Source organism: Peromyscus maniculatus, chromosome 4, assembly GCF_049852395.1.
Source record: "Peromyscus maniculatus bairdii isolate BWxNUB_F1_BW_parent chromosome 4, HU_Pman_BW_mat_3.1, whole genome shotgun sequence".
In the NCBI taxonomy this organism is placed as follows: Eukaryota; Metazoa; Chordata; class Mammalia; order Rodentia; family Cricetidae; genus Peromyscus; species Peromyscus maniculatus.
Window position 1 is genome coordinate 9046170 of NC_134855.1, and position 24242 is coordinate 9070411.

A 24242-nucleotide genomic window follows, 5' to 3' on the forward strand; every position below is an offset into this window, starting at 1 on the left:
TGAACTGTGCTTGAGCCTTTTCTAGGGTCCTGAACCCTTTGATAATGTGTGAAAGTAAGTCCCAGCTACCCAGGTAACTTCATACCCAAGCGACTGTACCCACAGTATGTGGCACCCGCAGGAGCGGGTAGGAGGCATCTGCAGACACCGTGCAGACACCAGCTCGTGTGAGGTGGTCCTGGGAGCAGGACAGAACCCTCTGAGGCTTTTATGGGCACCACTGTGTGCCACAAGAGAAACAGGCACATGCAGTGCTCCCAGGACAGCACCGGAGAAAATGTCTGCAGGCAGCTCCTGTCAGGCTGCAGGAAGCTGGGAGAGCACCTGGGAAGCAGCTCCAGACTTCGGGCCAGAGTGTCCTGATGTCCTAAGCTACACAGGGACAAAAAGCAAGTGACAATGCTCTGCGATCAAGGAATTCACGTCTGTCTCTTCTGTTACAAAGCCCTGCTCTGGGTGACAGGGTCCAACAGCTGGCCTTCAATAGCAGTGCATGCAAAGCACTGGAGGGCAGGGGACCACACTGCCACGCTGCCCCGGCCCCAGGGCTGTCCCCACAGCCCTCAGGGAGGGAGGCTCAGAAGGAAATATGGCTTTCCCTCTGCTCTTGGCTCTTCCCTGAGGGCTTCCAGCTGGAGGCTCTATGCTTCCTCTGGTAACAGCTCTCAGTCACTGCCCACAGCATCATCGCTCCTGCTTGAAAGTGGAAACTGAGGCTGGACAAGCCTGTTGCAAAGGGCCACTAAAGCGAAAGAACTGGGGAATCATGTGCTTACAAACCCACTAAAGCCAGAGCTCCGTCCCACGGGCGTCTGGAAGAAGTCCACAGCCCCCCACCAGACTCTAACTAGTTAAGGACAAGTCCACAGCCCCCCACCAGACTCTAACTAGTTAAGGAGAACTTCACAGTCCCCCACCAGACTCTAACTAGTTAAGGAGAACTTCACAGTTCCCCACCAGACTCTAACTAGTTAAGTAGAAGTCCACAGCCCCCCACCAGACACTAACTAGTTAAGGAGAAGTCCATAGTCCCCCATGAGACACCAACTGGCTAAAGAAAAGTATCAAGTCCCCACGTGACAGGCAAGGCAGTCAAGTCCAGGAGAGCAGCCTGAGGCTTGAAGAGCAAAGCTCTGGCTGCCAAGCTGAAGTTCAGCAAACACTTAAAACAGCCTTGTACTTATGCGGAAGTACAAGGACAGGCCAGCAGTCAGTACTAGTGCACGTTATACGTGGTCTGGAACATGACATCTCTTAAATGTCTAGAGTAGCTGGGGGTGGCAAACTGCCTGTGCAGGGCAGGATAGCAGCTGTGAGGCTCCGTGGACCCCCAAATCTGTGACTACTCAGCTCTGCCATCAGTAGATGATCACGAGAGTCAAACACAATTTTACATATAAAAACATGGGGACAGCTGAGTTGTTAAGGCTGGCTAGTGTGCACAAAACTCTGGGTTTGATCCTCAGCACCCATCAAACTGGGTGTGCTGGTACATGTCTGTAATCACAGCACATGGGAGGTGATAGAGGCAGAAGGCTCAGAAGGTCAAGGTCAATCCTGGCTACATAGTTGAGTAGAGGCTAGCCTGGGATACAGATGTTTCTTTAAAAAAAAAAAAAAGTTGAGATAGCAGTTTGAGAGCTGGAGCAATCTCTCAGCCCTTAAGAGTGCATTGCTCTTGCAGAGGATTCGATTCCCAGCATCCACATCAGGCAGCTACAACACCCTGTAACTTAGCTCCAGGGGCATCTGCACTTATCTGATACCCATAGGTACATGCATATGCACACGCACACACACACACACGCACACGCACACACTTAAAATTAAATAAAATAAAATAAACAGCAACATGATCCAGTTTCCAAAGCAGCACCTATCATTCAACTTCCTCCCATAAGCTTGGAATGGCCAGTAGAGTTCCAGAATGGCAGTCACTGTGTTCTCATGTCCCTGCTGCGTATTCACAACACAGACTGGCTGCGGCTGCCGCAAGGGTGCAATGGTAGTAACCTGTCTAGGAAAACCAGAAGACCCTGTATCAACAACCAAAGCACAAAGAACCTCCCACTGTGCGGCACGAAGCTGGAACTAAAGACAAGAGGTTCCGTAGCTCTCCGATCTGGAGGTCAGTCTGACACCACACCTTCTGGTACATGGCTCAAAATGGAGGCAGCACATACCAGTGGTGAATAATGTAGGCAGGAAAGGCATTCAAGGGGTGTCAGGTGACTTTTAACACGGTGTTCTGGGGCCAGCAAGATGGCTCAGTGGGCAAAGGTGCCTGATGACCTGAGTTCAATCCCCAGGACCCACAAGGTAGAAGGAGAGAATGGACTCCCATACAACTTCCTCTGATCACTATACATGTGCCATGGCACATACATGTATACAGACAAATAAATGTTAAACAACTGTTAGGATCCTGCTCTCACTCTTCCGGGTCTAATATCTTATGTCAGCGGGGTGCAGGCTGCGTGGTCACACAGTCCCTGCCTTAAAAAGCCAAACACGGACCCCACGCTCTCTCTCTGCGCTCTTCTTTCTGTGCTTCCTCTCTGCGCCTCACTTGCTCTCTTCCTGTTTCTCCAGGCCTGGCTTCTTTCTAATAAAGCTCTTTCTAACAATGGGTTCTGCCGTGGCCCGTGACTTTTCCGCCAACCAACCAGCGCCGTTTTACCATCAACAACAACAAAAGAAACCCACATACTGTGTTCCTGTGAAACTGAAAACACACTCCCTAGAAGAGCGGGCCATTCCTTGTGTGCACCTGGTCACCTTCTTCTAGGACCATCTCCTAAAGGTTCCATCTCTTGGGCATCACACCAAGGACCAAGCTCCAGCACATGGACCCTTGGGAGGACAGCATGATCCAGTGAAAACATGAGCAAACGACTTGAAATGACATTTTCCAAAGAAGATATACTAGTGGCCAATAAGCTCTTGGAAATACATATAACATCACTAATGACTAGTGAAATGCAAACCGAAAGTTTACTGAAATATCACTATTTGTTCCAGTTCTCATACTGCTATCTTAAACAAGACTGGGAGGGACTTCTTGGTGATACTGGTGCTGGGAAGCCGCCCAAGCTTTTCTGCGTAATTCCAATAAAGTAGCTGGCTCACCATACTGGACTGAACTGTTTCTTTGGTTTTCCTATGACCTCTCCATCTCAGGTGACTAGATGTTTAAGACTCCCCAGGAAAGATCTAAGCAGGGAGTCTCACATCGCAATCACGCTGTGCTCCTATTCAAATCACAGCGCACAGGGAGAGACAAACTCATCTCAAGGTTGGTGGACATGAGCTCCACAAATCACACAAAGAGCTTCACACAGCCCGATGTGCTACTCACACCTGTAATCCCAGCACCTGTGGGGCTGAGGTAGAAGGATCGTTATTGAGTTCTGGACCAACCTGGGCTACAGAATGAAATCTAGGTCAGCCTGGATTACAGCATAATCCTGATTCAAAAACACCTGGGGCTGGGGCTGGCTGGGCAGGTAAGCACCTGCTGAATGAGCCGGAGGCCTTGAGGTTGAGTCCCCAGACCTCATGAAAGCTGGCTACAGCGGCATCCCATCTACAATCCCAGTGCTGCTCCTGGTCTGGGGTTACCAGCACCAAGACGACACCTGCATGTCATGGTGTGCACAAGCACACAGAGAGATTGGAATGAAAACCAAACAACTACTTTAGTGGACACAGGAGGTCTGTAGCCTTCTAAACGCTCAAGCAGATCGACTGCCCAGAGAAGCGCTGTGAAGAGCTAGAGTAAAAACAAGAAGAAACACACTGAAGGCTTTTCATCTACATACCCAAATAAAACAGCTCCTTGCCAGGAGACAACTGCGGCCAGCAGACATCTCCAATAAACACAAGTGTCCTGGGAGTGAGGAACTTTCCTCACTGTTGTTAGGCCTCACAGGCCCAGATTCTGCCTTTTGAGTTTTGCCCGTCTGCCTGCCTGTGAGCTGCCTGCCAGGTGAACAGGGTGATGCCATGCATCAGGTGGAGCACAGCGTTTCAGTGAACGGCACTGTGCTCGCAAACACTGAAGCATTTCTTAAACAGTCCCACACTGGTAGCGCTCCCTCTGCACACCCTGGAGGGCTTTAAGAACTAGGAAACTCATGTTCCTGTGGCAGCTGTGAGCTCTCCTGTGCTGTTCTTTGTACTGAAAAGCACAACTTGCATTCTGGCAATAAACACTGCCCACTGTTTCCTGTGACATGTTCACTTCACTCATTGCTGAGTGACACAGCTGTCCTTTCTTGTGACCCACCACACCTCAGTACCAAGTGTACCTTCCATTTTTCCACACTGGATGTAAAGACAGGCACTTGGGCCTGAAACTTGATACAAGTACTTGCTGTATCATCACAGACATTCTGAAAGGACACAAACCTGGGTCACCCTACAAGTAGGTGCCAGTGAAGAATCTGGTGGCTTGGCTGGAGAGATGACTGAGGTTAAGAGCACGCCCTACTCCTGAAGAGGACCTGACCTTGACTCTCAGCATCCATGTGCTAGTTCAGAGTCTGCGACTTGTAGTCTTAAGTTTTTTCTGCTCCCGCCCAGCCACAGTCCCACAGCCGCTTATAAAATAATCATTCAGAGGCTTAAAATTATTTACAAACCGTATGGTCTATGGCAGGCCTCTGCTAGCTGGCTCTTATTTCTTAAATTAACCCATTTCTATTAATCTATGTTTTGCTACATTTTCCGTGGCTTTACCGGTCTACTGGCATGTTGTTCCTTGGGTGGCAGGCTGGCGTCTCTCCTCTACTCTCCTTTCTTCTTCCCGTCTCTGTCTTGGATTTCCTGCCTGGCTATAACCTGGCTCACCACAGGCCAGAGCAGCTTCTTTATTAACCAATCATTGCAACATATATTCACAGCATACAGAAAGACATTCCAAAGCAGTAACTCCAGTTCCAGGGGATCTGTTGCTCTATTTTGGCCTTCAAGGGCACCAGGCATATGTTGTACATACACATACACAGGCAAAATACCCTTGCATAGGAAGTAAAATATAATAAAATAGATAAAGAACTCGGTGGTTGCTGTGGGGTGGGGCTGCCTCCCTGATCCCACGCAGGCATCACTATTTGACCTGGCGACACTTCTGCACATCAGTGAGGCGCCCAGAGCCGAGCACACAGCTCCGTGTGGCAGTCTGAGTAAGAACGGCTCCCACAGGCTCCCACAGACGTCACCTTGTTGGATGAAGTGTGTGACTAGGGTGGACTTTGAGGTTTCCCACACCCATGGCAGCTCGGGCTCTCGGTGCCTGTGGATCAGGAAATCCATCGCTCTCAGCTGTTTCTCCAGCACCATGCTGCCAGGACTGCCATCCTGCCCCCTGCCATGATGATAACGAACTAAAACTCTGAAACGGTAAGTAAGCACTCAATTAAATGTTTTCTTTGTAAGAGTTGCTGTGGTCATGGTGTCTCTTCACAGAACAGTGACTGAGACACTATAATGTTGGGCTTGAACCCAATGTGACCCAAAGAACCCTGAGAGTGCCAAAATGATGTCCTACGGCCAAGGTTCCTTTCTGACCATGGCAGCCATTCAGAACGAGGCCACGCCTCCACCGGCCCTTGAGAATGAGGCCTGCAGCCATCCAATCACACCACGTTTCTGAAGCACATGTAAAAAGGAAGGCTCTTTAGAATACTTCTTCTGCTTTTCCCTCAGGAACAGAAGACAAAAAAGCAGATGACTAGAGCTAGGGCCCATCAGTCAAGTTATGCAGAATATCCTCAAGCCAGGTGATGATGCCAGAGAGAGACCTGGAGAGAGGAGGCATTGGGCTGCAGGTTCCAGGGCCAAGCAGCCAGCAGATCTTGGCAGGAGGCTGGAGCATGGGCACCCACCGTGCCCCTAAAGGCCGCAGACTGCAATGAGAGATGACCCGAGAGAACCCTCAGTGTGTGGTGGAAAGGCAAGGACGTGGGCTGCTTCTCTTAACCATTTCCTTTGTTCTCCCTCAAGTTCAGCCAAAGGGAATGCAGAGACAAAGGGTGCACACGAGCCCAACACACACCCTGGAAGCCATGCCGGACAGCACACCCTTGCCTGCTCAGCCTGCGCTGCACCGCACACGCCCAGTCACTGCCGGGGCCGGGGCGGGTCAATGGGTGATGAGCTGAGGAGAGACAGTGAGACACCTGCTCCGTCTGACCACATGCCTCCAGATCCTGGAGCAGACCCTCCCACAGGGGTGACCAAAGATCCGGAGGACTTAGGCAGGGCTGTACTGTGGTGACACTGACCAGCTAGCGGAATGCCGGTCCCATGCTTCTCTGTGACGGTTTCCACGGAGGGAACATGGCTTCTTTGACTCTGGAAGTTACTTTTCAAAGACCAGAGTGAAGTACACACTTGTGGATCAGCTCAAAACCATCCCACAGAGCAGACTCCCCCATCCTGTCTCTTGCCCTTCCTCATGGGTGGGATGCAGGGCTGCTTTTACAACTGAAGAAGTCTCACACTGCCACCTGGTGGAAGACCTCATGTGCTCCTGGTCTAGACCAATGGTTCTCAACCTGTGAGTCGTGATCCCTTCACAGTAGTGGCCTAAAACTATCTGCATATCAGATATTTACAACTCCTACAGTAGCAAAATTAGTAATGAAGTAACAATGAAAACAATTTTATGGCTGGGGTCAGCACACCATGAGAACTGTCTTAAGGGGTCACAGCATCAGGAAGGCTGAGAAGCACTGCTCTAGACAGAAAATAACCTCTCTGGGCTTTCGTCATCACACAGCCTGCTGTGCTATCTGCCATAGGCCATGCCCTTCACGTCATCATCAGCTAAGATCAGTGTGGTGCATCGTCACAGACCAATCTCCAGTCCCACTCAGGACCTCGAGACAAGATGGAGGACCAAATGGGGAAGGCTACCCGGCAGAGGCCAGAAGGATAAGCAGCAGAAGGAAGATGGTGGATGCTCATTTAGAAACACCAAAACATGCAAGGAACAGGCTGTAGGAGACAGGCCAGCCAGCCTTGCCCAATGAGACCTGTCTCAAAACACACACACACAAACAGAAAAGAAAGGAGGAGGGGGCCGGAGTGGCGGCTTGGCAGTTAGGAGCACCCACATGGCAGCTCACAGCTATCTATACCTCACTCTTGGTGTCTAGCCTATCTGCAGGCAGAACAAGACACATAACTAAATAAATTTAAAAACATCAACTGCCCCATCTGAACACACTGAGGAAGCCCCTATGCATTGAGTTACAAGAGCACTAAGTCACCTTTTAGTACAATACACACAACACAACAAAGACAACATGCTCGGAACGTCCGGCACAGCCAGGCAGGCTCTCCTCAGAGTCCCACATCTACACTCTTCCGCCACTGCAGGAGGCAGGGCTCTGCCCGGGTCTGGGAAGTCACACTTGTGGATCAGCTCATCCACAAGTGGCACGCTGCCCAAACTGCCTGGGCTACAGCTGCAGCTGAGAAGAATGTGCTGCTGAGGGCATGGGTAGGGGGTGGCAGGGGTCAAGGGCCTTCGGAAGTCAAGAGAAAACACACGACAGGGAAGCTGTACCTCAGCACTAGAGAGAACAAAGCTGGCATGGACATGTGCAGAGGCCACTGGGTACTGACTCGGCTCTGGCCATGGCAGTGTCTCCTATACAGGGCTGCCCAGGGCTGCAGGAGCCTGGACAGCTGTGTGGGCTATTCTGGGTCCAAGCTGAACAGAACATAAATAGCCCAGTGAGCACACTCAAGTCCTGAAGTGAAACCTCAAAGCCAGGAGCCATGCAATCCAATAAACACTTGGACATGGCAGGGGAGGGAGCGCAGCTCAGTGGCGAAGTACATGCCTTGCTTCAATCTCAACACCAAAACACAGAACGGGCGGGGCTAGAGAAAGTTAAGAGCACCACCTGCTCTTCCAAAGGACCGGGTTCAATTCCCAGCACCCACATGGCAGATCACAACTGTCTGTAACTCCAGTTCCAGGGGATCTGACACCATCATACAGACATACAGGCCGGCAAAACCCCACATACATAAAAAGAAAAATAAATCTTTAAAAACAAACACAAAACAACTCCCCCAAAATGAAATAACTTGATATACATTATCAAGCCTGTGGAATGATTTGCAGCTAGCATATTATTCTCCACATGTTCTAAAATGAACCCATATTTTTCTAACAAAAACAAAACAAAACAAAGTGCTCAGTGATGAAACTCTGGAATGTAGTGAGGTGGGCCATTTCACGAGCTCCAAGAGCACCGATCCTCCACTGGTGGGCCAGTCCATAAACTGGTGCAGACCAGACACCCCTTCCATCCCCCCTGCACGCGCGCGCGCGCGCGTGCACACACACACACACACACACTGCAACGCAGAGCTGTAAGAGTTGCCTGGCGTCGTCAGAGACAGTGCTGGGCAGCAGGCGATGCAAAGGCCTTTTTAGCCCCTCGAGTCTCCCGTCAAACAAACATGGACACAGTGGGCCACAGTAAGCAGAAGGATGCCGCACGCTGCCAACTCTACCCACGGAGCACGGCTCTCTGACCCTTCCCAGACCCCAGTATCCCCGCCTGAGACTCGCTATGGGATTTGGTTCTGAAAAGTGAAGATCTTTAATTCTAATCCTCAGGAGGGAGAGGAAGGTGGATTTCTGAGTGGGAGGCCAGCCTATTCTACAGAGTAAGCTCCAGGACAGCTAGGGCTACACAGAGAAACCCTGTCTTGAAAAGCAAAACAGAATTTTAAATAATTTTTAAAAAAGGTAAGTATCACAATCACAATGGACAGCAGAAGTGACCCAGGGCTGCTGCCCCAGGCCTCTCTGCAACCATCTCTGTCTCTGTAAGCTGGCACCTGCTCCCCACCAAGTCATCCATGCCTCTAGAGAGTGAGTCCCTAAGCCCCGCCTAGCCTGTCCCCAGCAGCTGGTGCTGGGGAGCCAGAATCTATCCCAGTTCTCGAAGGACAAACGCCAGCGCCGTGGGAGGGACACGAAGGAGCACAAGGGAACTTGCCTTTTCCATCTGTGGCTGAGGCTTCTTGTAAATGTCTGATTGACCTAAAAATAACCAGTCGGAGAGCAGAGGTTAGTAGAGGAGGAGCCTGAATTCTCTTCTATTTCCGGCTCTAGTAACGTGGGCCCTGAACCCCATTGTAAACCAAAAGGATTGGACCAGATGACTGACAGCACCCTCCCTAAAACAACGGGTCTCTGCCAGTCCACACTTGGCCATTTATGGTGCTCAGTTTATGGTGAAGATGCCCTCTGCTGGCAGAATCAGGGCCAGCAGGAGAGGCCAGGGACACATCATTTAACTCCGCTCATTCCTGCAGCCACCCTGCCCCCAGAAGACAGTCAGCATCACTGAGCAGCCCTGCCACGGGGGAATGACCCAAGAGAAAGCCACTGCTGATTCCTAAGTTGAGGTCTAGCAGCTGGGCAGGTCTCAGGCTTTGGTAAGATTTGTAGCTCTGGAAAAGGCCAGGCTCTAGCAGCCTTTTGCTGGCTGTGCTGTGCTGGTAACTAGTCACTATGCTCCAGGCAGGGGACATTAACATTATTAAAGATGCATGAAGCCAGCCCTGTGGGGCATGCCTGCTATCCCAGCACTCAGGAGGCTGACACAGGAGCCCTGCGGACAGTTTAAGACCACGCTGGACTAAAAGTGAGCATCAGGCCAGCCAGAGCTACACAGTGAATCTCTGCTCAAAGAACAGGACAAAATAAGACTTGGAGCTACAGGCACAGCTCACAGCCACGGGAAAAGAGTCTGCACTGAGCAGACAGACAAGGAAGGGAAGGGGAGCAGGCCAAGGACCCACAGGCAGGGCTCCTTCTAATGCTGACCCTCTTATCTAAGGATAAACCACTCCCAAGACCTCAGCCAAGTACCACCCTCCAAGCTTCATGAGAAAGTGAACACACGAAGGCCATCAGCACAAAGGCAGTTTATGCCGCTGCTGAACCAAAGCTGGCTGAATCAAGTATTTCAGAAATTTAGTAGTGCTATTTATTTGTAATTAAATCTTAGTGTGTATATGTGTGCACATGTCCATGTGGAGGTCAGAGGACAACCTGCTGGTATTGTTTTTCTCCTCTCCCCACGTGGGTTCCAGGGAGCAAACTCAGGTCATTAGGCTTGGCAGCTACTAAACCATCTCACCAGCCCACTGATGCTGTTTCTTCTGTATTTATTAGCACCTCATCTCTTGCAGCAATTTTCAGGATGTGTACCATACAGAGTATTGCCATTGGGCACCTTCTCAGTGCTGTGACCAAGTGATAGGAAAGGACCACTGGTGGCTTGGTGGCTTTATGCTTGCAGTGGTTTGAATGAGAATGTTCTCCCCACCCTACTCCTCATAGACTCATACACTTGAATACTTGGGCCCCAGTTGGTGGGACTGTTTGGGAAGGATTAGGAGGTGTGGTCTTGTTGGAGGAGGTGTGTCACGGGAGGTAGGCTTTTGAGGTTGAGTTAGCGCTTTTTGCTTTCTACTTACAGATTGATATGTGAGGTCTCAGCTACGACTCCTATGCCACGTCTGCCTGCCTGCTGCCATGCTCCCTGCTATGATGGTCATGGACTCTGACTCTCTGAAACCCCAAATAAACTTTCTCTTCTATAAGTTGCCTTGGTCATGGTATCTGATCGTGGCAATAGAAAAGTAATGAAGGCAGTGCTCATCCGGGACCCTTGTACTTCAGTGTTCCAACAATGACGGATGCTAAGAATAGGACCTAACACCTGCTTCCCAGCAAGGTGCCCACTACCTGCGGCAGCACTGACCAGCCTGATGGTAATGGGGCAGGATGGCAGGGCAGCTGAGGAGACTGCATGGTAATGGTCTCACCCCCATTTCTTTTTTTTCTTTTTTTGAGACAGGATCTCATGTAGCATCAAGCTTGTTATACAGCAGAGGATGAGCTGGAACTTAGGATCCTTCTGCCTCTACTTCCTCCAGGCTGAGACTCCAGACACACCACACTGCCATGTTATGTGGTGCTGGGGAAGGAAGCCATGGCTTCAAGCATGCTAGGCAAGCACTGTGCCACCCGAACCCCATCCCAGCCCTCCCAGCCCTCCTCTATACCAGCAGCAGCTGGTTAACAGGAATACTTGGGTTATACAAAGCCTAGTGGGAGGGTGACTCTAACTAGAACATGCTCAACAGTCATGGTGGCCGGACAGTGCACCCGACCACCTTAGGATTCTGGAGCGCACTGACTCACAGCAATGGGTGCTGCCTGAGAACGTTCCTCCCTCCCTCCACAGTAACCGAGCCCCAGCTGCTCTGGAGAAGCCGTGAGGCAGTCCCTGAGGACGAGCAGGGAGCTGTGGGGTCAGCAACCCGCACCGCTGCCAGGAGTCACAAAGCCTCGTCCTCACAGAACACAGCAAGGACACCTCCCGTCACAAAGCTGAGCACAAGCCTGAAGCCCGCCATTTCTGGGTCAGAGCAAGCCCCTCTCCAGAGCCCCAAAACTGGGTGGCCTGAGAATTACCCCTAGTTTTATGTTAGAGTATATTCCCATTTTTCCATCTAAACTGGCAAGAGAAAAGATTCTCCGACTCAGCCCTCATCAGACTCTGGCTGACATTTTACACGGTCACTACTCTCCCTTCGAAACCCTCCTCGACTGCGTTAGAACTGAACCCTTTGGCCTAGAGTCCAGACCAGCTCTACTGGAGTCCTCTCGGGAGCTAAGGCCTGGGCTCCCCAGGCCCTCTTTCTCAGACAGCCCGTGTGGCTCTGGCTGTGCGCGCTCTGGCTGGCTGTGCGCGCTCTGGCTGGCTGTACGCGCACTGGCTGTGCGCGCTCCGGCTGCGAGCGCGCTGGCTGTATAGGCGCTGCCCTCCTAAGGTTACTTACCACACCACTGGGAAGAGGATGGCGCCACAGCACAGCAGGTCAACCAGGAACAGAGAGTCCTTCCACAAGCCATACTCTGTCGTGCCCTCCTCAGTAGACTCTATGATGATGTAGGCCACATTTGCCAGCACCTACAACATGAGACCCCAAAGCGTAAGTGCTCTTATGACAGTGGCCCAAAGTGGGGTGCTCACCTGGCTGTGGCGCTACTGTCCCTCAGCAGCTCTCTGAGAACCTCGCCTCTCAGCTTGCCAGCCCCTGAACCTTCAGGCCTGTGAAGTAGCTAGCTGCTGTGTGGTTTCCTCCTGACCCCCGCTGGGCTGCAGAAGCCGGACTTTCTCATACGGTAGTCCGACCCCCTAAAACTGCAATGGTGGAGAAACTATGTGAAGAGATTTCCAAGGAGCCCCAGCTGTTTCTCCTGTCTCATCAGGTCTTCCTAGTCCAGGACACAGACCCAGAAGAGACTACAATATCCTAGACTGCTGGAGCCCATTTAGGCTTTACCCAGCAGGTCAACATAAAAGGATGATTGGACCACGAGCCCGAGGACCAGGTGTCTGAGATGGTCTGCACTTGGCTGTGCTGGGGGAGGAGGTCTTTTGCTCCACCCCTTGGCATTCCTTTAAATACCCTAGGGCAGACACCGGGTCTGATGGATTAGGATCCAGGCCCTCCCGAGGCTACCTTGTATTTTCTGTTTCTCTCCCCTCTTGACTTCTACCTAATATTTCCTGCTGCTCCTACTCAACAAGTACTCTGGAGAAAAGTGGGGGTGGGATGGCCCCCCACACCAGACCCCAGCCACCGTCAGACTGCAACCAGGCCCCAAGTCAGGCCTATCCAATTAAGACACCTCTAAATCCCTGGCCCAGAGATATGGAGACTTACTACTTGGCGTTGGCTCAAAACATTAAGTGTGGGGTGGTATGTAGCAATGGGTAATGAAACACTTTGCTTTGGGACACTCAAAGCCTCAGGCAGTCTCAAAAGCTACTGGGCAGGTAGCACGTCACATCCCACATAGCCAGCATGTCAACACTCCTCAGGCCCAGCTCTTCCTGAGAATTCTTGGTCCTCAGGGACAACAATTCTAAGTGGCTGATACAAAGACCTGAGGTTGGGACGACAAGAAATGCAGAGTTCAGTGACTGCTCTGTTATTCACATGGGCTAGCCAGTCGGTCCCCTACACTGCACAGGACACAGGTCTTCCTGAGGTTCTTCTGCCTTCATGTCTTGCTTCTATTTCCACAATCAAAGCTTTGCCTTGTGATTTTAGCCCTGCCCTTGGGCTCTCGGCAGGTTATGAACAGTTTTCTCACAGGCTTATTTGAGACCGCACGCACTGTGCCTCGGGAAAGTTTCTGATTTATGCTACCTCCTTTCGAGAATCCATGAGCTGTGATGCAGAGATAAAGATGAGGCATGTGGAGACTGGAGAGCTAGCACAGCAGTTAAAGTGCCTGCCGGGCAACCATGAGGCACAGAGGCTTCATCCCAGCACCCACTTTATAAGCCAGGTGTCCTGAACACAACTATGACCCCAGCTCGGTGAGATGGAGTGGGATGTGCTTGCTGGCTTCGGTCCTAGCCTAGAAATGCAAACCCCGATTCCCGCACTCTGCATGAAAGAGGCTGTTCCCAGAGGCAGTGCTGAGCCACGCCCCACAGCGCGCTTGAATACCAAGTTCCTCACTTGTGCTCCAGGTAAGGGTTAGGGCGGGGCTCAGCACACTGTTTGCCCTGCCTGTTGAAGATCCTGGGTTCCGTGCCAAGCACAAGAGAAGCAAAAGGGAAAGAGAACAGAAGCTCTCTGGTGCCCCCCATGGCAAAAGGACGCTGGCTTTGGTCAAGAGCTTCCCAGACCAGTCCCACTGTCTAAACACTAACTCCTCATCTTTAGTTTCACACATCCTATTTCCTTGGGGTGACAGTCAATGTGGCCTCATGTGTTCACCCTTCAGGAGTCAGCAGGACAGAGGCTTCTTCACACCCAGCTCAGGCCAGGGGAGGAGTCAACAGACAGAATGGCCTGAATCTGCCAGAGATATGAAGGGCAATTCCCAAAGTGCAAGGAGAACTCAGGTTCTGTCCTGCACACTCACAACACCATGGCAGGTATGGAACTCCAGCTGCCTAGAGGTGGCCCTGGTGGTTTGGTTACCGAAGACCTTAGCTTGTCTGGTTCCTCTGACAAGTGCCACAGATATCTGTGGCTACTCCTTTACCTGTCACATTCCTTTCCTTAAACATCCAACCAAGCGCCATCTCCATTACAAGGCCCTTCTAGACCATTCTGGGTAATTACTTTCTCCCTAAAAATCTACAGCAACTGGTTTGTGTCACAGGTCTGGTGCTAACCCATGCTCCTCCCTGCTGAATACTGCCAACAGCCAATCAATCGCCAGAGATGACACGCCCAGGAAATTTCCCTCTTCCTTCCTCTCCTGCCAGCCACACCCATGCTATGGTCTTCAACAGAAGGAGCTGCCCTCCCCAAAGGCATGGCTGTGGCCAGGCAGCCAGGAAGAGGTCCCTGGCTGTGGTGCCCTCAGCTCCAGCCTCCGCTTCCTTGCACAGCCTGCTGAGGGGCTACGTCCTTGTCAGTCAGGTCTCAGGCCACAGCCTCCAAACACAGGGTGAGTGTAGTTGAAAGTTTTGTTTAAAAATGCCAGCCCTATGGGGCCACTCTCCTATTCCACCTTGCAGGGAAACTCACTGAGTTCTAAAATACTGCAGGGAGCCTGGGCCTACTCATGAAGAGAACCATCCTGCCAGAGGCAGCAGAAGGCGTGACAGAATGTGTCCCTCACTTCTCTGCAGCTCTCAAACCACAATCTAGGATGCCCCGTCTGAAGGCCAAGTGGCCACCAAGGCTCGCAGGGCACACCTGAAACTAGGTCTGTCAGCAGTCAGCAGGGAGCTGACTCCCTGCACACAGGCCTGGAGCTGAGCCCCGCCCAGAGCCAGGGAGGACCGACAAGTCAGCCACAGTTCTGTACCTGGAGCGGGATGACGATCATGAAGATCTTCTTGTCTTTATCAGACAAGATGTGCTTGATGAAGGCCCAGCCAGTGCCGATGAGAGCGATGGTGATGAACAGCAGCGCCCCCTTTAGACTAGAAGACAGAACAGTTCACAGATACCACCAGGCCCCCCAGATTCTAGTCTGTCAATCACCCAGTCAACTCATTCTGGGATTCTTCACTCCCCCATTTCATCTTCTTTTTTTCTTTATGATTTATTTATTTATGTATACAGTGCTCTGTCTGTCTGGAAGCATGCCTGCAACCCAGAAGAGGGCATCAGATCCCATTACAGATGGTTGTGAGCCACCATGTGGTTGCTGGGAACTGAACTCAGGAGCCCTGGAAGAGCAGCCAGTGCTCTTAACCACTGAGCCATCTCTCTAGACCCCCATTTCTTTTTATTTTTTTTTTTAAGACAAGCTCTCACATAACCCAGGCTAACTCAAACTTTAACTCAAACTGCAATCAAGGATGACCTTGAACTTCAAGTCCTCTTGCCTGTCCCCCCCGCTCCTGAGGCTGGGACCGTGGGTGTGCCCCACTAGGCCTGGTTTACGCAGTGCCGGGGATGGAGCACAGGGAGTCACACAGCTCCGCCAGCACTCTGAGCCACCTCCCACCCCAGGCTTTACGCCTCTATCTCTGTAAGGCACTGCATGGTGCAGGCACTGCCGCCACGTCTTGCGGACCTGTATACTTACAGATGAGTTATGTAGTACACAACAGCCCAGCCTTCGATCGGGAAGCCCTGCGAGGAGATGTAGTGGTAGTCGATCTGAAATCAGACAGCTGTGTTTCAGCAGGGCTGTGCCATGCACCTCAGTGCAGGGTAAAGCAATAATGACTCCAGGAGTCCTTGGGAGGAGGGATGGGCTGTGCCCGCCCACCCCACTGTCTAAGTCCCGCATTGCCGAGTCTCTGGCAGGTACACCAGTGTGCTCACACACTTAACGGAGAGAGCCGACAGAGGCTTCAATGACCCTAACCCCCAGCCCAGGTCCCTCTCGAGTCACACTGGCAAACACAAGCACTCCCCAGCCAAGCACACGTCTGGAAGTCCTGCAACTCCAGTCCTGCAAGTCACAGCAAGACAGCAGCCAGCCGGTCAGTATTTTGACCCACGTACAGGGACCTGGCTTCAACAGTCTCCAAGTTTAGACACTTGGGATGCCAAGCATTTGAACTTACGAGGCAGATTCCTGGCAGGGCTAGGAGAGCTGGCCATGGCACACAGTCCTCATTTTCTAAATGGCATCTAGATTTTAAAGTGGCTCAGGGCACTCCCAAGAATCTCTTAACTTAAATCCAAAGGGGTAATTATCCAAGTAACTGTCATGGCCTGTTGTTATAACTGAGTGCGTTTCTGCTTTCTTCTAGGACTCCATTTGCAAGTGTAGGAGGAAAGCCAACCACATGCACTTTATGCACACCTCACAGATCCCCAGAGCAGGGAAGCCATGACCTTGGCTCCACAGGCAAGCTCATTTTGATGTGCACTGGTTCTCAGTAGTCAAAGCTCAGTTCTTGGGCTCCTGATCTTTGTAAGAATTGGCTTTTTTTCTCCAGTAAGTTTACTATACTGAACTTCAAGGACAGGAATACAAGGATGCTTAGTAAAATGAGGGAAGTCCAGTGACGACCTGGCAGGCGGCACACTCATCTCCAGGGGACAGAAACAAGGGGAAGTGTGTCTGATGTGCACAGACTCACATCTATAATCCCAGCACTCAGGAGGCTAAGCCAGGAGAATCACGAGTTCAAGGCCAGCCTGGGCTACAGAGTAAGACTGTCTCAAAAACAAAGAACAAAAGCCAGTGTTCTGGAGAGACTGTGGGTTGAAGGTTGGATGGGAGGCAGAGCTCACTGGCCCCACGGCCAGTTCTCTGCACAAGGGGCTTTACGAGAAACACTTTGTCCCTTCGGCTCCCACCTATGCCCCGCTTTCTACCTTATTTTCCCAATCAAGTATGCACACCCTTCATTTCATAAATGACCCCAAATGCTAATACATACTGCATGGAACACCAAAGAAAGAGACTTGGTGAAAGGAAGGGCCGCCATCAACCAGTGAATTTTAAACACATCATTCCTAGAAAAAGAGAGAGGAAAGAATTAAAAGACTTCACTTCCCCAAAGGCAGCCACACAGTCAGGTACGGTTTTGCTGTTTTGTTTTTTTTTTTTCCAAGACAGGGTTTCTCTGTGCAGTTTTGGTGCCTGTCTTGGATCTCTGTAGACCAGGCTGGCCTCGAACTCACAGAGATTCACCTGGCTCTGCCTCCCCAGTGCTGGGATCAAAGGTGTGTGCAGCAAGTACAATCTGAGCAAACCACAAACATGAAGCCATTTTCTTTTTTTAAAAAAGCAGTTTTTGCCCACAGGAATGGCCTCAAATGAGTCTGTGGTAGTTCGAATGAGAATGGTCCCCATATGGTTGAATGCTCGGTAACCAGTTGGTTTAACAGTTTGGGAAAGACAAGGAGGTGTGTGGCCTTGTTGGAAGGGGTGGGTCACTGGAAATGACCAGCCATTCCTGGTTAGCTCTCTGCTTCGCACTTGCGGATCAAGACATGAGTTCTCAGCTACTGCTCTGGCGCAATGCCTGCCTGCCTGCTGCCATGCCAAGCCATGATGATGGTCATGGACTCGCCCTCTGGAACGGTAAGCCTCAAAGAAACTCTCTCTTCTAAGTTGCCATGGTCATGGTGTCTTTTTTTTTAATTAAATTTTTCTTATTTATTTTATATACCAACCACTGTTTCCCCTCCCTCCTCTCCTCCTGCTCCCTCCCCCCACCTCTTTTCTACCCCTCCCCCATCCACTCCTTAGAAAGGGGCAGGCCTCCCATGGGAGTCAACAACCCATGGCATATCAAGTTGAGGCAGGACTAAGTCATCCTATCACAACAACCGAAAAGTAACTTAGGCAGAATCCTAAGTTACTACAACATTTCCCACCCACAATTTAATGCAGTAACTGGGAATTACGCACTGCAGACATGCAGGACAGCTGCTGAAGCATGCTAGGATGGCCAGCTAACAGCTTTCTCCCTGGAAACCATACTGAGTGAGTTCATGCAGGAATCAAGAGGACAGTCCTAGAGACAATGAGAGACCCCAGGGAAGACAGAAACTGCAAATGTCTGAGCCCAACCCAGAGGGTCTGGGAGCTGGCCATGGTGACAGGTGAGGAGAAAGTGCTGGCACCATGCTCTTGTCCCCTCTTCCTAGCCTCGTGGATAGCGTCCCTACACTCATCTCCCCTCATAGACTCCAGGCCACCCTTGGGCTCCAGGCATTGGATTCACCAGCTCCATCAGCACTGTCTAGAGCAGCAGGGGGACAGCGACAACCTGGATGTAGACCTGTCTCTAAGGACTACAGGGTAAGACGTGACAGCGTAACCCACAGGACACTGGTGTGGCTAGAACCAGGCATTGGGATGCAGAGACAGCAGTACAGCTGATGGAAAGCTGGCACTGAACTGCACTAGCTGCATCTGCAGGCCACACCTTCTGTACATTTAGTACATATACAGAAACCCCCCAAAACCCCAAAACCCAACCAGCCAACCAAACAAAAACCAGCATACCACAGACACCACTTACAAGAACATACAAATGTCCCAAACTGTACATTCAGCGTATTGGGGTGACTTCCAGGCTGGGGAAAGTGGGCGAGGGACAGGAAGTAAAGGGGGGACGGTCAGCTGGGAGAGGAGCATGCACAGAATGACAATGAGGTCATACACAGGCTGACGCACACCGGGCTTCTGGGTTTATTCCTGGGTACTTTCCTGTTCTACTGACTGACTGGAAGGTCAAAAAGGAAGTCAAGGCCAGAGCAGTCCGTCACTACTGAACGGCAGTGGGCTTCACCCAGAGTGCAACACTGCCCACTGTGAAAGGCCACTCTCACATCCTGGCAAGTTTGATTTGGGTTTCTCAGTTAAGCACCCATGCTGGAGCAATGAAAGGCTCTGAAACCATGGCAACCTGGGTTGCTGCTGATTCGGCCCTGATGACCCTCACCTCTGAGGTGGCACAACTCCACCTCAATAAGCCTAGGACAGCAGCCAACCTCTAAACACAGAAAATCATCGGCTGCCTCTCTCACCTTGCCAGCCCAGCCCTCTTGGCTCACACCCAGGGGTGCATGGCATACTAAACCTGAAAGGAGAGGCAGGCACCAGCAGGCAGCCCTGGCCTCCGGCCCCAGCTCAGTCAGGTAACTTCCACTCTCTGGGCCTCAGTACATTTATGTGACAAAGATGTTTCATTCTTTCCAGCTCTATGAGAGTAACAAGTGGCCTGAGCACTCCTGGCAGCCCTGGGCTCATATGACTGTGTGAAACACAAACTTCCAACCTATGGACAATCGCAGGCTATTACATGGGGATGGGTGGCTTAAGTTGCATCTTTTTTGGATGCGCACACATCCACACAAAGTTAAAAGCATGACTGGCACAAAATAGGTCACCCCACTTAACCACAGACTTAAAGGTGTAGTCACCATTTGATCCAAGTGAGCCGAGACAATGACACTGCCATTTCTGAGTCTTAAGGGGAAATGAAACACCAGGAAGCACGGGCAAGGAAGGGGTCCAGAAGCACCTCATTTGCATAGCATCCTGATGGTGCAAAGACACAGAGCAGACAGAGCTAAGGGTGAAAGAGGATCGGCAGAAAGAAGGGCAATTATCGCTGCCCCCGTTTTGTAGATGAAGATGCACAGTGAAAGGGGCAGACGAGAAGTCACGGGCCAAGTGTGTGCTGTGGGAGAGCCGTGGTGAACACGCACAGGTCGGAGGACAACTTGCAGGAGTCAGTTTTCTCTTCCTATCGCCCAGAACCAGGGGACTGAACTCAACAGGCTGGGCAGCAAGTGGTTTTACCCATTTAAGCATTTAAGCCATCTTGCCAGCATGCAAGATTCTTTTTTTTTGTTTTTTGTTTTTTTTCGAGACAGGGTTTCTCTGTGTAGTTTTGCGCCTTTCCTGGAACTCGCTTTGTAGACCAGGCTGGCCTCGAACTCACAGAAATCCACCTGGCTCTGCCTCCCGAGTGCTGGGATTAAAGGTGTGCGCCACCACCACCCGGCTAACACACAGGGTTTCTTTGTGTAGCCCTAGGCTATCCTAGAACTCACTCTGTAGACCAGGCTGGCCTCGAATTCACAGAGATCCACCTGCCTCTGCCTCCTAAATGCTGGGATTAAAGGTATTCAACACCACCGACCATTACAAGATTCTTTTAACAATGTCCACATCCAAGACTCTGGGTGTCTGTTAAAAGGCAATCAAGACACCAAGGGTTTCAGCTTCTGCCCCAGTGCTCCAGGGAGGGGTATCTAGGGCACTTTAATTATCATGTGAGTTTTGGGTAACACAGTATATCAGATTTACACACCCTAAGTCTATGGGTCTTTTAATGTAAAAATGCTTTACACTATTTTGTTCTAAGATTTCTGGGCAGGGAGCCATGGAATTCATACCTATGTAACCACTCCCCTTAACATCAGAGGACAGAAAATCAGAGCCCCAGGTTTTGGGGACCTGGGTCCTGGTGAAAGACAGGTGGACTCTGAAGGTTTTTTCAGGTTCAAGCTCCTGGCGGACAATGGAGAAAGTCCAGGGAGGCTCTAAGCTTCCACTTGGGCAGTGGCATCCTCACTAACTCCTCTGGAGAGGGACGGCCCTGAAAGGCTAAGACAACACTCTGCTTATGCATTGTGTTTGCTGGTGTGTTTACGCTAACATTTGGATCTACCTTTTAAACAAAACTCTAAGAGTGAGCCAACAGCACAGTGGGCAGCTCCTCTCACTAGGCTCTAGGTCTCCGGGAACACCCTGAGAGACAGCAGGCCTCTCCAGTGCCACCTCCCCTGGGGCAGATCCAGCAGGATGAAACACACAGTTCTCCACACACTCAGAGCACTTACCTTCGCTTACGAAGGATATGAATCCAGATGGTCCCAGAAAGGAAGAAGAACAAGGCCATGGAAATGTACAACTTGGGGAGAGGGATCTCCCCAGCAGAGAGGTAGCTGTCAGGGTTCTTCTCGGTGATGTCAATCTGCAGCCAGTGGAAGATGGATCCCTCTTAGACAGTACACACTCACAGCAGTCTCACTTCAGCTCGAGAGCATGTGTGCCAGTGGGTAACTACTGTCTGGCTGGGGAACACGCCCCAGCTAACTCTACACTTCTTCCTTCATAAATCCTCTGCAGAAGTACCTGCCCACTGCAGAGGTGCTGACCAGCTCCACTTTCTCAAAGGGGGGTTTCATATGCCCCCAATGGCAAAGGGTGAACAATGCCCTGTTTCATCCCTAGCACCAAAACCAAAGCAAAATAAAACAGAAACCTCCCACAGAACCCACCCCATTCTTCTGGAGAAGCAGTGTCTAACACAGACAGCATCCTTGTGGATGTCCCCATGAGGTACTCACATTCAGGCTGAATGAGACCTGCTCACCAGCCCTCGACTTGCTGCTGCTTGGGCACTTGTGAAAGTAAAGGCTGTACAGGCCTTCCTGGTCATCAGTGCTGATGTTAAAGAAGAACTGGAGGTAAAGAAGAAAGAGATGCTCACAACCTCAGCCACAGCTCCCAGTCTCAGAAATGAATTAGGGGTCTCAGCAGCAGAAGGTTAGCCAGCCTCGGAACCTCTAGAACAGAGGTTAAACGGGGTGTTCTCATCTTGTGAGCCTCTAGCACTTTGCACAGAGACGGCTGCAGGAGCCATGCGGTGATCAGCACGCAGCGGCCTGGGCTCTGTAACTCACTTCCACCATATCCATCTGCCTGTGATGGTTCTGCTGAGGTCAGCAGAGGTAGCCAAAGCCAACATAGCATCTCCTTTCAAGTCAACAAACTGCTTCACGTTCTGAGATCTAACAGTGGCTTCATCAGTCACTACTTGTCACAACTGATCAAAAATCCACACGGACCAGTGTGTGCCACTGTAGGCTCTTCCAAGTTAACAAAGGCACAGCTCACATCCACACTTAATTCATAGCTGGGCTGGCTAGGCTGGCCACTCGAGGGCTTTGGGCCTAATTGAGCTCCCCTCTAAAACTACATCACTTTCAAATTCAACTCTTAGCACAGGTCCTTCCACGTGCAGAACTGTGAGCTTCTGTCACATCCTGCGTGGGAGGCAGAGGGGTCACAAGAGGACCTAAGCAGAGTGGGGATGGAACCTGGGCACATCACTTACACTTTCACAAGGTTTCTCACTGTCAGAGACTCGTGACTTGGTTCACAGGTGAGCTAGCCACCTATTGGTGGGAGGGGGGTAGTCCTGCAGCCAAGGGATCACATGAGCATGCTGCCAGTCAAGACTTGCCCTCCATATGACAAAGAGGAGTAAACATTACTCCAAGATGACACATACCTGAAATGAAACTGCCCCATCGTTCTTATGAATTGAGAAGGATTTCTCTGCTGTTGCCTAAAAGACACAAGAATCTGTTTCAGACCAAAAGTGGCAGAAAACAAGCTTAGGAAAAGCAAAGCAAACTGGGAGGCTGAAAAGATAGCACGTGATTAAGAGCTCTGGGCTCTGTAACTCACTTCCACCATATCCATCTGCCTGTGATGGTTCTGGATCACAGAACTGGTTCTTGGATATTTTTTGCTGAGGTCCTAGGCTGTCTGTAATTCCAACCCCAGGGCATCTGATGCCCTCTGTTGGCTTCTATGGGCACTTCATGCACATGATACACATACATACATACATGTAGACAAAACACCTAAACACTAAAATTTTAAAAAGTAAAGCTAAGCTGGGTGGCCGCAGCAGTGCATGCCTTTAATCCCAGCATTTGGGAGGCAGAGGCAGGTGAATCTCTGAGTTCAAAGTCAGCCTGGTCTACAGAGCAAGTTCTAGGAAGGTCAAGGCTACACAGAGAAACCCAGTCTCAAAAAACAACAAAGCAAACAAAAAAAAAAAAAATTAAAGCTAGTTGAGCTGGAGAGATGGTTTAGTTGTTAAGAACACTTGCTGCTCTTACAGAGAACCCAGGTTTGGTTCCCAGTACCCACATGGTGACTTACAAACTCACTCTAACTGCAGTTCCAAAGGATCCAACACCCTCTTCTGGCCAACAGGGGCATAGGCACACAGATGGTACATATACATAACATACATGCAGGGAAATATTCATTGTGCTAGTTAGTTTTACATCAACTCAGTACAAGCCAGAGTCAGCTGCAAGGAGGGGAACTCAACTGAGAAAATGCCCCCCAAAAATCTGGCTGTAGCCTATTTTCTTAATTAGTGACTGATGAGAGAGGGCCCAGGCCATGGTGGGTGGAGCCATCCCTGGGCTGGTGGTCCTGGGTTCTATAAGAAAGCAGGCTGAACAGGCCATGAGGAGCAAGCCAGTAAGCAGCATCCCTCCATGGCCTCTGCATCAGCTCCTTCTCCAGGTTCCTGACTTGCTTGAGTTCCTGTCTTGATATCCTTCAGTGATGGACTATGGTGTAGAAATGTAAGCCAAATAAACCCTTTCCTCCCCAGCTTATTTTTGGTCATGGTGTTTCATCATGGCAAAAATATCCCTAACTAGGACACTCATACACATAAAGTAAAAATAAATTAAAGCTAACTAAAAAAAAAAAAAAAAAATCCCTTCCGCAACACCAACACTGCTGACCCTTGAGAGCTCGGACAAAGCCTTTCACTGTCTTTCCAGACAGCTGAGATCCTGTCTGAGAAGGCAGCTCCCTTCCCCAATTCCTTCCTTCCTGGATACTCTCCTCCGACCCTAGTCTTCCTGGGAGCTGCTCTCTGCTCCACAGTTCCTGCGGGACCAAGGATGCTGCTCTGGGAGAGCCGAACAGCCACCCAGCCTCTGCTCCCAACTTTAAATATCAGAGCACTGTCTTCTGCACAAGCCAAGAGATTAACAGCAAGCCATGGAAAGAAACCAGCTACATACACACAGGAGCAAGATAAACTCTGACGGTGATGCTGAACAAAGGCAACCAAGAATACGTCCTGTGTGGCTCATTTTTCTAAGGCCCCCTAAACTGTTGTCTACTGCAGTGGCTGTTCCCTGGGCACAGGATGAAAAAAGGCCAGGAGAAGCCTTGGAGGTGATGAACACATCCACCATCTTGAGTGACAGGTCAAATGTATCTAATGGCCCCTGTAAATATGGACAGTTTATTGTTGCCCAATCACACCTTCACAAAACTTTTAGAAGGAAGAAGACAAATGAGCAAGCAAAGCCAGGCCTGGGATGTGCACCTGTGATCCTAGCTTGGGAGGCTGAGGCAGGAGGATCCGGAGTTCAAGGCCAACCTTGGCTATGTA

General features: G+C 50.7%; 1 protein-coding gene across 2 annotated transcripts in view; it reads right to left on the reverse strand.

Annotated features, from left to right (window-relative positions):
* Gpr107 (G protein-coupled receptor 107) overlaps positions 1 to 24242 on the reverse strand; it is a 65778-nt gene that overhangs the window by 17774 nt on the left and 23762 nt on the right. For both annotated transcript variants that reach the window (XM_006983438.4, XM_076568973.1), the window contains exons 7-14: positions 22317 to 22373; positions 21370 to 21483; positions 20860 to 20993; positions 16935 to 17010; positions 15623 to 15696; positions 14894 to 15011; positions 11890 to 12020; positions 9030 to 9073 (exon numbers count right to left, since the gene is read on the reverse strand). In XM_006983438.4, coding sequence (XP_006983500.2) covers positions 9030 to 9073; positions 11890 to 12020; positions 14894 to 15011; positions 15623 to 15696; positions 16935 to 17010; positions 20860 to 20993; positions 21370 to 21483; positions 22317 to 22373 — 748 coding nt within the window. The remainder of the gene's footprint in view (positions 1 to 9029; positions 9074 to 11889; positions 12021 to 14893; positions 15012 to 15622; positions 15697 to 16934; positions 17011 to 20859; positions 20994 to 21369; positions 21484 to 22316; positions 22374 to 24242) is intronic.